At 34.3% G+C, this 16,167-nt stretch overlaps 1 protein-coding gene across 1 annotated transcript in view; it reads right to left on the reverse strand.

The window, feature by feature from the left end:
- Nucleotides 1-4,108: 4,108 nt before the first annotated feature.
- LOC150080537 (tight junction protein 1-like) overlaps nucleotides 4,109-16,167 on the reverse strand; it is a 489,733-nt gene continuing 477,674 nt past the window's right edge. The window contains exons 34-35 of the mRNA XM_090380724.1: nucleotides 14,428-14,571; nucleotides 4,109-4,324 (exon numbers count right to left, since the gene is read on the reverse strand). Of these exons, the coding sequence (XP_090236850.1) occupies nucleotides 4,221-4,324; nucleotides 14,428-14,571 (248 nt within the window). The 3' untranslated portion in view covers nucleotides 4,109-4,220. The remainder of the gene's footprint in view (nucleotides 4,325-14,427; nucleotides 14,572-16,167) is intronic.

A 16,167-nucleotide genomic window follows, 5' to 3' on the forward strand; every position in this document is an offset into this window, starting at 1 on the left:
TTCCATCTGTCGCCCAACATTTAGGGACAGTATCTCTTAGTTGGTATAAAAAGCTTGGTAGTTTCTATGATTACCCCCTGAATGCTTCCCATTTATAATTTGCCATCATTTTGAATGGAACCATCATAATTTGGTCCCATTCAAAAGAATTTATAAACTGCCTAAGACCACTGTAGTCATCGTCATGAAAAGTGACTACAGCAGTCTTAGAAAATCCCTTCACCCTTGACAGCAGTTATATCTTTAAGTAAATCCCACATCATTACAATACATTCACTGCCACCTAGTGGTTTCTTTATCTGGATGAAGAGCCAAATGCAGGAGGAGCCACTGCTGATAATCAGACCAAAAGTATTGCTTTCCTTTGTTGCCTCTCTAACAGTTATCCAATAAATTAAGAAAAGTTTTGCTACTACTGTATGAGTGACCAACTCACATGTTCTAGTAATCATTTGGAAAGTTAAAATCTTCCATTATAAGACATTCTGATTTTCTGGCCCACTATTTGTCTGTGTAGTTGTTTTTCATAATCATTACAGGCATTTGGCCTATAACTTTCTTCTACTCTCATTTTCATTTTTCCAGTGTTTATGTCAACCAAACTGACTGAACATTGTACTGACCACCCACATTAACTGAATGCACTGCCTTAGATTCTACATGCTTCTTAACCAAAAGCATAACCTCTCCCCCAGTCTTTTCTGTACACATTGTACTAATCATATTCGAATTCCACATCCCTTATGTCTGAGTGGCACCATGTTTCTGTCAGCCCTATATTGTTTGAATTAGATGACTTAACCAATACAGTTGCATTGAGTATAAAAGGTTAGCTGGGGCAACCCTTAAATATGATGAAAGTCAAAAAAAAAAAAAAAAAAAACAAGTTTGAAATTAATAGCTTGAATAATTAATTATTAACTTTACAGAAAGCATAATTCACATTTTTACAAACAGATTTATCTTAAATGAATCTTTGTATTAGTTTTGTGACCACTGGTCTACACCGAGATCAAAGTTATTCATTGTGCACTTAATGCACTTGTTTGGTAAGTAGTGATAAAATTTTAACACTCTATCCAGGCTTGTAGTGATATGCATTCCAAACACAGGCTGGTGGAACTCTTAATATCAACAAGCTCCCAGATCTTGATGTGGTCTCATTTTGAATGAGACATGAAGACTATTGTAAAATGTTAGTAGTAGCCAGATCTGGAAGCTTCATTTTAGGAAGGATGTGGACCTGTTGGAATGGGTGTAGAGAAGAATAACAAGATTAGCTAAGGATACAGAGGGTACTCTTACCATGGGGTGCTTCAGTTATGTAAATTTCTAGTGCTTGGAAACCAGGAATCTTAAGGAAACTAGATTTATAGTGTTAATTTGCTCAATGCATTTAAAGATTTAAATGGATTGAGTAAATTAAATGCTGATGGCAGTGTTACTCTTTCTCAGACAGCACAGACAGTGGAACATAAATTGAAAAAAGATGGTTGCAGGATAGTAGTTGTGCAAAAATTTGCTTTCACCCGGAGCATAACTGATTGCTGGAACAAACTTCCATCTGGTGTTGCAGAAGTGAGTAGTTTGAATAAATTTTAGGAAGGATTGGACAATTGTTAGGGCAGATGGAAAGATGAGGTAGGTAGGTTTTTCTTTTTTGTCTGATGCTATATAAGCTTGCTTCCTTGCATCATTTTTTACTACTAATACTATTAAAGTTGTTATATTAGTGACCTAGTACCTCTTTCTTGTGTATAAATTATTCTCAGGTTATTTTCCAATTGTAAAACCTTGCAGTTCACAGCAATAAAACATAATTTCCTGCCATTTTCCCAATTATGGAAGTCTGTCCAAATTATTCAAGAAGCCAGCCTGACTTTCATTATTAACCACTTCTGAAACTATATTATCTGTAAATTTCAACATTGTACTCTAAAGGGTACAACTGCCTCATCTGTAACATTAAAGGAGATCAGAAATAAGGACAAAGAGCTATTTATAACAATCTGCCTCCTGTCCTTCAGCCATATCTCCTTCTTCCTCAGAAACTTACTATGACCCACAATAGACTGCAGCTTGTACAGCAACCTTAATTAGCTTAATTAGGCTGATCAAACAAGTTTCCCCTCTACAAATCTGTGTTGTGATTAATTTAGGATATTATACTTCTTAAGATGATTATGTAATGCATTGTTGACCATTACATGACCTTTCCGGCCACTGAGGTTAAACTACCTAGTCTCTAGTTATTCATCTGATTCTGAGATCCCCATCCTCTTTTCTGTGTGCTGGTGATAATTTAGCACTTCCCAATTTGGATACTACATTGGATAATAAAAAACAATAATATTGTTAGTCTTGTTATCCACAATAAATTCCCAAATACCTCACTTCTAATATGAGATAGTTGTCTGATGTTATGGGAGATAAAAGAAACTGAAGCTGAAACCAACAGGAAAATTATACATGGCAGGCACACAACATATTTTTATATTAACATGAATCTTTTACTGTTCTATGGCAGCACTTCTAATTAAAATATAATCAGTGGTACAGATTGGAACTGAAAACCATACTGGAGCATATTAAAACTCACACTGACATAACTATAATAGATAATTTAATATTTATATTTAAATGGTTGTGGTCAACTGAGTTCAGTCCAAATGTATCTTTCTTTCTCCCCCCTCCCCGTAATGTTATGGGATGAAATTTGGTTTCCCATATCCTCTAGATGAAAGTGTGTAATGAATCTAATCAAAGACTGCATCTCAACTCACCAAGACCAACTGCTCCTGTGTGCCAGTTGACCTTCTTTTGGCACCAATTCAAAGAGGTTCTTTTGTATATAGGAGTCAAGGAAACACAGAGAGCTGTCCATCATGCATAAAAAACTCCCTTACAAAGCTTTTTATAGAGGGTATGCCTGGATATAAGTCCTCCATCAGACTCCTAAGCAAATTACAGTACCGTAAATTCTCTAAGATACGGCGCAGTTAGGGCCAAGTAATAGTAATCTTACATAGAGGGCACTCAAGGATGGTTTCAAACAGATCTTCAAGAGACAGTTTGCTTGCAATGCTGCATGTTGTATTCAGCCACTGGGACAGTTCAGCTTGACTTTGTCCTGCCTCCATTACTCCCTATTATTCTCCACCTGACTTTCATAATGTTGGCTATCTTGAAACCAATAATGTAACTGATAAGCATGAGATACAGCGGTTTCAAAAATAAGCTGTTTTTATCTGGTCACCTGATTTGTATGTTGTAACAAGTTGTGTGCAACTTTGTTTATATAGTCAAACAGATTGTTTTATTTAATAATTGATGAATATTTGGTGTTCATTTGTACTTAAAAAGGTATATGGGTTTTCATTTTTGTTCCTTAGCTTTTAGCACTAGTTTATAATACTATTTGGATTTGCATTTAAGAGAGTGATATTTGATTATTAAATGATAAAATTTTGAAAAGGCACATTATAAGTATATAAATATTATTTGTGAAATAAATTTTTGTTCTTGGATAATGAATAAACAAACTTTGCCTCTTCTTTAATTATGGTTGAATTACATTATTGTGTCTGAATGAAATATGTAATAATGAAATATATCATAAAAGGAGTTGATGGTCTCAATTTCAAGATGTAGAAAAAGTTTAGAGAATATAAGAATTTATTATCTTTTTTAAATGAAAATTGAGTTATATCACTAGTTAAACTATATAAACAAAAGTAGAAAAAAAAAAAAGGAACTTATTTAGGAACATTATTAAAAGGAAATTCAAATTGTAAAGATCAGTGTTCCATGCGAATTGAATTTGTGCACACTTAAAATATATAAAAACTTTACACTTCATTAGAAATTCTTTGTAATGTACAATATGATATCCAGTTCTTGGTATATTAACACCAATCTTCACAATAAACGTGGAATTCAAAAAATTATTTTAAAATAACAGGAGAAGACAACATCCTCTTGTTATGCAAGTCATAGGTGACTAGCTAAATCTTGATTGCTATAATGTTTATGCAAAATTAATCTCTATATCAACCAAGTTGACTTGACTGATACCCATTCTTGGCTATCCAAATAACAGTTTGTCCTAAAATTCTTTGGTTCCATACATAAAGTACTTCAGCAGTTTATGTGCTATCTGCTAGTTCTTGAACAGTTGCATTCACAGTGTAGTACTTACAGTGTGATTTGCTATTTGCTTATCAGAAATGGTCCACAAGTACAGAAACACATTTATCTTCTACCCGACTTGATGATATGCCATTTCTACTGTCTAGAGATACGTTATGCCATTCTGCAGGTTCTCCTATTGAGGGGGAGAAAAACATTCATCTATTAGAATATTTTATAAAGATAAAAAAAAAAAAAAAAAATTACAAGACACTGATATTGGTTATGATATATTTATTGTGCCACCTGAAATTTGAGTTTGAATTTGTTGTTGTTGTTTTAATTTACATAATTTATTAGCATCTAAGGTCATATTGTGCTGGTGAGTTTGAATTTGAGTGCATAATTGACTCTTTAGTCCTTTTAACAGTATAGTGATTTCACTACTTGTCACTTATTTGGAGAGGTCAGAGGCTGAGTCCCACAACAGATTAGAAGAATTTTGAAAGGTCTCTTCAATTGGGCTGTAGTTAGCTGACCTCAGGTAGACAGAAAACAGAGTTCCCCCACCCTCTGCATTATACATTTTTTTTCCCAGTCTGAAGAGCATGCAAATTGGCCTGTGAGTACACATTAAGGTACCTACACATTGGCAAGACAGCAATTGAACATTCAAGCAATAAGTATTTCACATTGCTAAGCGAGTGAGAGGGTGAGCGATCAAGCATTCAATCAGTGAGTATTTACATTGCCAAGCAAGTGTGTGTTTTATCAACATTGAGTTTTAAAAATGGCACTGTTCCATTAAGGTAAGAGTAGAGTAACAAAATTACAGAGCATTTTGACTTGAAACTTAATTTATTGAAATTGAAAAAAGTAGTACTGTGTTTTAATGTAATGAAAAAATACATATTTTACTTAATAAATTGATCAGAATTAATTAACTAAACAAACAGAACATGAATTAATTGCCTTACTAGAATTATGTGATTTAATTATGTTTATTATATAAATTCATATATGAAAACTGATTTTCAGTTTCTAATTGATTCTCTGCTGCTGATAAATCAATTCTTGATTGCATTCTGTTGTAATTTTCACTTGATTTTCATACTGGGCTACCTAACACAGCTGGAACAGCTGTTCACTGCACATTACTGTGTGTGATCATAAAGATGAATCTGACCAATTTGCTTGTTGCTGTAGTGGCACAGAAAAATATTTTGAATATCACTTCTTACTTTTAAGTTTTTCTGAAGGGCCTTTTTTAAAAGCAGTAAGCTTTTAAAAAAGCTCAAATCAGTGTTTGCTTCTATCTTATTAGAGCAGCTTTTTTTTCAAAAATCCTTACTTTTTCATATTCAAGGTTTAAAAATTCTGTCTGCGCCTCCATAGCCAGGTGGGAAGGAGCAGCAGTGCGTAGCACATGCTTCTTGATTAGACCAGGGTTCGAGCCTATCACCACCAAATACGGAGGATGCGGAAAGGTCAGGGAATGACCACCGCATATTCCAGGAGAAATATGGCCTTAGTTGCTAATGCTCCTAAAAACCAAATAACAAAACAACAAGTTTTCTTTTGCATTTCATCCCCGAAGAACCACTGAAAGATGATCTAGCAGAGGAAAGACAAATATCAGCAGGTGAATTTACACTTTCATCTTCCCTGGCTTTATCATCAGTGGAAAAATCTTCTTCCATTGAAATGTTATCTTGTGAACCTGTTGTTTGCTGGTAGCCCAAATTCAAATTTCCATCCTTTGAGGCAGGCATTATAAAATCTTTTATAAATTTTATCCAAAATACTGCCACTTTGACTGGTAAGGTGTGGTAGCACTTCCTGATATGCATTTAGGGAGCTTTTGCACTTTCCAACAATACTGATCTTTAAGTGATTTACATTTAGTTTTTGCTTCATTCCCTGTAAAATCTTATTATCTTATTATTAAAATCTTATTAAATATTAAAAACTATTTGAGTATGTCTAAGTTAAGTGTGTGCTTGCAGGTGCATGTGTGCATGTTTGTGTAAAAATGTATTTATTTTAATAAATTTATTACTTTTTTTCCAGATATTTAGCCATTGGAAACAACACTGGCCTTCTCATTTTATATGGGACTACTGACTGTCAGCTAAATTATTTAAGAGATTTTCCAAGTAATTTGGGAAGAACTAATTGGCGAATTTATGTCTGTACTTAGCAAGATTACAGTGGACTATTTCACTGGCTGGGAGTTCCCCCCAACTTTTTTTATATCTACCAATGTTAAATATTGTCAAATTAAATGTCCACCCAATTCTGGAAGTATTTATTTTAATTACATGAAGTATTACTTGGTGGCTAAGTAGTAGTAGAGGCATGTGATGCAAGAAAGCAAGCTTATGTAGCATCAGCCAAAAAAAAAAAAAAAAAAACACTTCACACATCCATTCCCTCTAAACATTTATCCATCCCTCCTTGAATTTATTTAAGCTATCAACTTCCACAATGACAGATGGAAGTTTGTTCCAGCAATCAACTATCCGCTGGCTAAAGGCAAATTTCTGCACATCTGTTCTATAACTGTCTTTCCTCAATTTGAATTTATGCCCCCTCAGGTTAGTAATTTGAGCAAGAGACAGAATCCCATCAGAATTGAGCCTGCTCAACCCATTCAAGGCCTTATACACCTCAATCAAATTACTTTGCAGGTGCCTAGTCTCCAGACACCAATTTGCAGAACTTAAGCCTTTCTTGGTAAGACCATCCCTTTGTTCCCTTCACCAATCTTGTTGCCCTTCTCTGTACTCGCTCAAGTAACTCAACATACTTCCTAAAATGAGGCCTCCAGACCTGTACACAGTACTCAAGGCATGGCCTGACCATTGCCTTATACAAAGGGATAATCATCTCCTTTTTCCTACTAGCAAAATTCCTGTATATCATTGGCAATATCCCATGACCTGCTCTGACAGCCTGTCTGCAGTTCTCAGAAAACTTCATATCTGACAGCACAATTACTCCCAGGTCTTTTCATTTTCTATCACCCTAAGTGTAGTATCACACAGATGGTACACTTCTCTGTGTGGTACTATACTTGGGTGGTAGAAAATGAAAAATGAATTTGTGTTTTAAAGCAGGATAAGCTTCAAAGCAACATTGCTCTACAGCTTTATCGCTCACTTGGCAATGTGAATGGTTTCATTTTAAACTAACATGTAGCAAAACATTGCTCTGTCACTCACTGACTCACTCACTAATGTGAAGGTACACTTACATAGCACTTTGTTTATAGCAGGGTGCTTAATTAGGGGACAGAATGCCAGTTCTAGTATCTTGGTCAATTAGCCCATTTGCAAACAAGCATTGGCTTTTTTGTAGTTGCATGCATGTCCAGATAAATCCTTCTGTAACTGCATACATTCCCATTTTCTTGGAAATACATACTATACATCTATTTATTTCATTGAAATTAGAAATTTCTTCTTGGAGCAAATAATTCTGATTATTATTATTATTCACGATTAGATAACTTTGTTGAATTTGGCACCTGTAATTTAAAACAGACATCACTGAAATTGCATAAATTTTTAATACTGTACCACTACCCTTTCATACTCAGGCTATGAACTTTTCAACCCTCCCTTGTATCACTATAGTTATAATTGTCATTTCTTAACCTGCTGTTTAACCCATTAGTGATCAGAGCATGGTCTTACAAAAAAAAAAAAAAAAAAAAAAAAGAAATTAGTAGCCTTGCTTTTACACTGTAGCTCAAAGTATTTAAGTGTTTATCGCACGGCCATTGCTGAATATTTCTCAACAATTTTGGTTGTTGGTCAACAGTACTATGTGAACTCTAAGTGTAAAATATCAAAATACTCAGTGCTGTTCTCATTTTAAATATTGAATTTTATGTAGATACTGGGAAATTAATAACATTTTTACTCTATCATACAAACAAATCTATTAGAATATTATGTCTAAAAACTTCTGTTGGTTTCTTATTCTCATGCCACAAAGATACAAAGAAAAGATACATAAAGATTATTTCACTGAAGTGACACCAAACAGGTCCACAGACTGCTCACTCAGCTATAACTAGAGATTTCCCTCCTCCTGGGCAAATTAACCCTATGTCACAATTTATCGCTGAAAAGGATGACCCATGGATCCTCAGTATTCCTCCCATTAAAATAATGTGCTCTTCAATTCTAACATCAAACCTGCATTCTGTCTCCCCAGTTTCCATTTTTTTCACAGTCAGCTGTGTTTATGTAACTTTGTTGAATTTGACACCTGTAATTTAAAACAGACATGTTTTTGGAAGCAAAAACTCCTGTACAATACAAATACTTGACAAGTGGCAATGTTTATGAATTCCATGACGAATCCTGTAATCAAGCCTAATCAAGAGAGAGGTTTGATCAAGCCATCATTCTTCTCCTTCTTGATGATTCCCTTCTGCTTCTGACTCTCTCTGTCTCAGGGTAATTCAGATTTTTTTTTTCTGTTGGTGTAGCATAAGCTCCAGGCTTCCTTGCAACCATATGGCTAATAATAATAATAAAGCCTAATCAAGGGAGAAGTTTGATAAAGCCTAATCAAGAAAAATTTCATCAAGCCCAATCAAGAAGAGCAAAAGCTAGAACAACTTTCTTTCTTGGATAGAATTCAACATGAAATCCAGAAATGCTGCCAATTATTAAGCAATTTATTTTCTGAGATTTTAGCTTGCTTACTTTAGCTGCAACCCATGGGCTAAACCAATGGTGTCCATCCTTTTCCCATATGGGGGCCGTATTCAAAGTTAGATTTGTTTTGCGGGCTGCACTGTGTGATTCGAGAAAAAATTGTTACATCTGTAAATTGTTATATTTTGTTACATGTAAAAGGAAGTTTCTATTTTCATGTTACTATTTTTTATTTTCAGGCTATGTATAAAAAATGCAAATTCCCAACACTTTTATGTGCAACAAATCTTTGTCAGTGATTTATTTTTTGATTTTATTAAAATTATAAAAATATGACTTATTTTTATTTTATTTTTTAAATATTAAGGAGAATAAATAAATATAATGATACACCTAAAATTGAAAATATTCGAAAATTTTATTAAGTACAATACACGATAACATTTACTGAACAAAACTTAACATTTAATGAGAAGATTGAGGCTGGATATTTTTAGATAATTGTTCAAATTTTGGTTGAAAATTTGTGACGCCAATCTCAATACAGAATGAAGATACTTATCTGTTATTCTGTTTCTTTTTAAATATTTATTTGATTTTATGCGTGAATAAAATTTGCAAACATACGTTGATCCAAAAAAAGTGGCCATTTTCATGGCATTTTCTTTTATTAGAGGAAAATGTTCAGATGGGAGCACCCTGTAGAATTCAAATAGTTTATTTTTGAAGTCAACTTATTTTTGAGCTTTGTTTAGGCTTGAAGATCAATAATTTCAAGTTGCAAGCTGGGATTGCAGTTTTCAGCCATAGAAGTAAATGGGTTCTGAAACAAGCTTATGTCTATTTCATGGGATCTTATATCAGCAAAGCGACTTTCAAACTTGTCAAAAAGTAATTGTAATAATGAGAGGCAACAATTCTTTGGAAATGTTTCTCCTTTAGCTCAGTACAACATTCAAAGTGAACCAAATTGTCTTGCTCAATTTGGGATTTAAATAATAACTTATTCTGAAATGATTTGATGTCACCAAACAAATCAGACCAATTTTCCTTTCCCTTGTAGTTTTAATTTAAGAGCATTTAAATGACTAGAAATGTCTGTATGAATTGCAAGATCAAACAGCCACTCCATATTTGATAGTTGTTTTATATTGGTTTCCCTTTTTCTGTGTTAAAACATTTGGTGATGTTTCAACAGACACATTAAGGCCATGTGATCTTATAAAATTTACTTGAAATAACCACATTCATAACGTGTTGGAGATCCAATACTTTCCCACAGAGAGGTGCTTTTGATGCACGCAGTGAATTCCAATTGGAGTTTCAGCTCTGATATCTGTCATTTCCTTGGTTATTCTATCCATAAGTCCAATGTTTTTACAAATCATATTTTTGCACTACCAGTTGTGACTCCTACCAGGTTTTAAAATTTAATCCTAACTTTTCAATAGATTGGCAAAAATTTTCAAAAAGACTTTTACCTGCAGTTCCATCTGTACTCTGTAGATCAGTTAAATCTTCAACTGGTTCAAAATTATCATTAATTCCAAGTATGAAGATAAGGAGTTGGGCTGTCTTCCAGTGCCACACTAAAATATTTCATTTGTTTTAGGTTTCCAAAAGTTATTCTAACAAATTCTTTCCAGTATCTTCTGCTCTTCGCATAATTGTTCATTTCTCCAGACAAATTTCTTCCACAACTTTTAACAAACAATGCTTAAGAAATTCACAATCACTGAATGGTTTACTTTCAAAAGCGATCAAATGTGCAACTTGATAACTGGCACTTACAGCATATATTTCTTGACTGATACATTTTCAGTGTGTTCTGTTTTCTTAATTCATTTTTTAACTTTGAATACTTTTATTTTTGCAACACTCCTTAATGTTGATCATAAGATTTATGCTTGGAATCATGTGTGTGTGTGTGTGTGTGTGTGTGTGTGTGTGTGTGTGTGTGTGTGTGTGTGTGTGTGTGTTATGGAGGTTTAATGGTGCATAAGGTGCTGGGGCTATAGTGCGCCTCTTGGAATCATAGCGTCGTTTTAAATTATATTCTTTAAAAACTCACACAGTCTCCTTACACACCAAACACACTGCTCTTTCGTGGTAATCAATGAAGAAATAGTTTTCAGTCCAACTTTGATAAAAACATGACACTCCAAATCGATTTTCCTCTTTTGGAACATTTTTAAGGATGATTTTTTTTTAAATTCAATACAAATTAATAACAATTCATTAATAACAATTCAATACAATGAACAAGTTATATCAAAATAGTAGAATTTCACAACATGAAAGGATAGTTATATACATGATATGTATATAACTATATTTAGCGTACACATGACTGCACTGAACCACCTTGAATGTACACGTTTAATGCATTCGAGCTTGACGCTTGCATATGCCTGTAGCGGCGATCGATGCTGTTTTAGTTCACTTTCCACGCAGGCCGTATAAAAATTATTCGCGGACCGGATCCAGGCCATAGGTTGGACACCACTGGGCTACACCATAAAATTCAGTTGATAATAATTTGTGGTTTAATTAATGTTATTTTTACATTACATTAATTTTGAAAATTGAAGAAGTAATGTACAGAAGGAAGTTTAGTTTCAAAATTATTCCATTAATAGATATACAGTCGGTCCTCGTATAGCATTTTACGAGTTCTAGGAACACACGATAGTTGTGTTCCTAGAAACTCTCGTGCAATGCAAAATTGTGCAATATAAACAACAGGCCCTATGGGAAAAATAGGGTTAGGTGCCGATCACCCAAGATTGAACACACATTTGTAACCAAAACATTACCAAACACAATAAATAATCGTAATAAAATACGTATTTTATTACGACTATTACATAATAAAATATTGCTACTGCTTTTGCTTCTATCGTAAGCAAACTTGTTCTTTGTTTGATTTTCTATCCAAACAGATGACAGTCGTTCCATCTCTTCCAATTCTTTGTGTCTTAATCTAATGGATTTTAATTACACTTTGAGTTGTTCCTGCTATGAAAGTTGTTTTTATTTTCTCTGCATTCTTTGTAATTCTCGGCGTTGCCTCATTTAGGGCTGTAGCACGTGAAATATCACATGGTCTTTCATTTCGCTCAAAGCGTTTCACAATTTCATATTTTTTCTCTATCGACAGAGGCGGACTGGCCTTGCTGGGAAAACCCTGGTGGGCCGGAGGCCGGTGTGATTTTGGCCATAAACTATACGTAGTATGAGAACACTATGAATTTTCCAGGGTAAGAATTTTTGACCCAGTCCGTCTCTGTTTATCGATATTGCTTTTCTTTTTCTCTCTGAATCTGCAGTGTCTTCACCAGGGCACTTCCTTTTCACACCTTTTAAGTATTTTACTCATTTTTAGGGAATAAAGCACAATTACAAAATGAGGAGGCACGCTTGATACACATAAACAAAGCTGAGTGCATGTAGCAACTGAATAAACAACACTGTAAAGGCAGAGATACACTATTAACACCTCACATTTTACTAAAGCACATTTCTGGGGGTTACTACCATAAAACAATAAAAACAATTTCTAGTTGTGTTTCTGCTAGTGGAATCTGTTATAAACTGGTAGTAAACTCGATCTAATTGCATTTGTGATTATACGGATAGCTGGAATTGTGTGGGTTTTTACGTTATTATGGTGAAATGTGTTTCCCCTTCACTGATATAAAAAACATAAATACATTTTCAGAATCTTCTCTTCATTCCTATTGGTGTTGCGTTCGGTTGGGGTGATTCTGCGTTCGACTACCATTTCTTGTAAACACAAAGGCGAATCGTGCATAAGCGAATTCGGTTCGTGTTATATAAGATATTGTTCCCCTATTTATAAATCGTGTATGATCGAATTCGTGTAGTGTAAACACGTGTTATACGAGGACTGACTGTATGTGGAATATTGAGAGTACATGGTTCAACCCTTTAAGCAATAAATTGTGATATGTGGTAGAATTATGTAGGAGGAGGACAACAGGGGAAGCTTCAGAGAACTATTCTTTCTGTATTTTTTTCTTGGTAACATGTGATCAAGAAACCAGCAGAGGTTTTGCAACATAATGCTCTAATAAATTTTTTTATATCATAAAGTAAAAGTGTTATTAATTATTCTGTAACTGCCAACATCATGATCCCTAATCATGACTTTGACAGTTAAAAAATAACTGTCAAGGTCATGATTAGGGATTCATTTCATATTCATAACTGCAACAGTTATTTTTTAATGTTATTTTACAAAATCATTGCTTTTTTATTCTTTTGAAAAATTCATTTAACACATTATCAAGGAACCTCCCTCCAAAATCTGAGCTTTTGACATAAGCAAACAAATAAGAACAATTTCTCCTGTTTGTTATGGTAATTATACCAAAAGCAGATTCAGTAAATTGGCCTCTTTTTGGTTTACATAAATGGAAGTGTGAATGAAGTGCTTTAAAAACAACTCTTTCTGGCTAGCGTGACAAACAATCAGACATTTTGGTACATGGCTTCTGCAATTCTTGCATCATTGTTATGTATTAAATTGTAGGAATTATGAAAAATAAAAAAAAAAAAAAAGGTATTGTTAAGCTTACAAACAAAGAGGGCCTTCCTTTTTATATTTTTTTATCATGTTTTTCATATAAAATATAGAAATATAGAATCTCATATAAAAATAATAGTCCTGGGCTAGGACTATTATTTCTATATGAGAAATGGCCGATAGAAAGTGTTTTGCAAAAAATTGGGCCATGAAGTAACCCTGCACATCCTGAAGAACTAAATCTCTAGTCATTAACTAACCTTTTTTTGTCTTTAATTTCTACTGCTCTTTCTAACATATTAAAGAACTCTTCTCTTTTTTTTTTTTTTTTTTTTTGAGCCTTTAACTGGACCATGGGCAGAGACAAATTTCATCGCCCAACTTTCCATTTAAAATTTTTCCCACATAACTATTAGATGCTTCCTAGCCAATTATACTTTCTTCTGAACTACTTGTATTTCTGAATAGCTTAGGTTATATTACTTGTTTAGCTGAATAATGACCTACTATTCTGATATATCAGTCTCTTCCTCTGATAATTCCACTTCTTAGCTGTTTAAAGTACTAATAATAATTGATGGTACCTGTATTGAGGTCTGTTCCAGTAATACACTTTGTATTGTGTGTTCTGGTTCCCTGATGAGCACAGTAGGGACTTTATTGATCCATGCAGCTTTCTAGCTGGTATGTGTCTTAACTGTTTGGTTTTTCCATAATGAAAAGGTATCAGCCTATCCTTGTTTGTTCAAAAGCCATGTAGCTGGTTACTTATAGCAAGCAAGAGAGGGAGGAAGGGATGTTCCCAATTCTCATCCTCTTGTTTGATTGGGACTACAGTTAGTTCCCCACAAATATAGCTTAGGAGATGTAGCGTGGGGTCTCTTCCTGGTTAGAGAGCCTCTGAAGATTATGAAGAACTTATTACCTTTATATTTATAAAATTGAATAATTTCTACTAGTAATTGTATTGATTGAATACAAATATATATTGTGCTGAAATCGTTACTCATTGTCAATTAATATATTACTAAAATAAAACTGACACAAGACAAATTAAAAACAAAAAAATTCACATACCACTAGGTGTATCACTAGATTTAAGTGCAAAGGACCAACTATCAGGACTAATAGAGGCACAATGTGGAAGACGCAATTCCACTGGTACATTGAATTTTAAACCATGAGGCCCACACATAACTAATGGACTAAGCAGAGTCTCACCTAGAAGAAAATAAAGTCATAAATTTTATATTTATTATTAAAAAGTTACGGGATATCATCTAGTTCAGGATTTATGCTTTGTTCTCTGAGAGTAGACCAAAGCAGATATATGTGCATTTGTATGTAACATGAATTTTTTCAAAGACATTCTGCCAGTTTGTTGCAAAGTGAAAAATCATGCACCTCAGTTGCATAGACTCGCTGCCCTTCAACCCTGGTTTATGGCAATGATTGACATGAGTGGCCCCTTGAAGCTGTCTGTGATTTTAAGTGATATTATATGGTTTGATATTATATGGTTTTCTTTATTACTATATGTTTCTACATTGAAAATTGAAAAAAAATTCAAAGGAAGACACCAAAACAAAAAATAATGATGTTATTCCTGTGGTTGAGGCATGCTTAAAGGACCAAGACAGTAGATTCTATGTAAGGGATCTGGAAAAAGTGAGGGAGTTGCATCAAGTATGTAGCCCTTAGAGGTGACTATGTTTAATAAAGGTAGATTAATTTCCAGACTACTTTATTCTATGGTAGGCTAGAAATGTTTTATTCTCACACTTATTCTCATGCACACACAACTATAATCACTGCCAGAACAACATAATATTAGGTGTTAACCCCTACTGTGACAACATGGATGATGATATGAAGTTCTGCCACACTGTATCATCATCCACATTGATGATAGTGTGGAGTAGCAGATTATGACAATGTATAACTTTGTGAGTAGTCAGGTGCCAATCTTTCATCTAGCTTGCTCTTTGATGTTATTTATGCCTCTCTGAATAAAATCATATTAAGTCCCATTATGATTTATGTGTTTTACTAGGATGATTGATGATATTATACAGGGTTTTTCAAATGGTCAATAATTTAAAGGTGAACTGTACAGACTACAATATGCAAAAAAAAAAAAAAAAAAACCCCTAGTAAACATGGGTCCTTAAGTGAATCGTTTTTGAGATATTGCACATTTCTAGTTGGGATCCACCACTGAGAAGGTGAACTGTACAGAGTTGGGATCCACCACTGACTTGTTTGTTTAGGTTAGGTTATGCTCATTCCCTCCCTTTCCCCCTCTCTCAATGCTCTGAGACATAGCAGGCAGCATACTAGTACTTGTCAAAGGATAGTCAACATGGAAAGAGGTTACAGCAACAAAGAGTATGCAGACATTCACTTCATGTATGGTAAAGCCAATGGCAATGCACTCGAGGCTGCATGTTTGTACCAAGAAGCATTTCCCTGCCGAAGGCAGCCCAACAGGCACACATTCATCAGGGTACATCAACGCCTTAGAGAATATGGGCGCTTCGCACATGGAGTACGAGCAGGTGTGCCCAGAAGCATAACACCTGTTGTTGAGAAAAGGGTGTTAGAAAGAATAGAACAAAATCCAGGAATTTCCACAAGGAGGGTTGCTCTGCAAGAGCGTGTACTGGGTCATAGCAGTGTGTGCCAAATTTTACATTGCCGATTACTGTACCCCTACCATATCCAGCGTGTACAAGGTCTCAGCAATACAGACTACCCTCCCAGAGTGAACTTCTGCCAGTGGATGTAACAACAGTGTGTCCTGAATCCCCAATTTTT

This window comes from Mastigoproctus giganteus, chromosome 9 (genome assembly GCF_048544385.1).
Source record: "Mastigoproctus giganteus isolate SK-2022 chromosome 9, ASM4854438v1, whole genome shotgun sequence".
Classification (NCBI taxonomy): Eukaryota; Metazoa; Arthropoda; class Arachnida; order Uropygi; family Thelyphonidae; genus Mastigoproctus; species Mastigoproctus giganteus.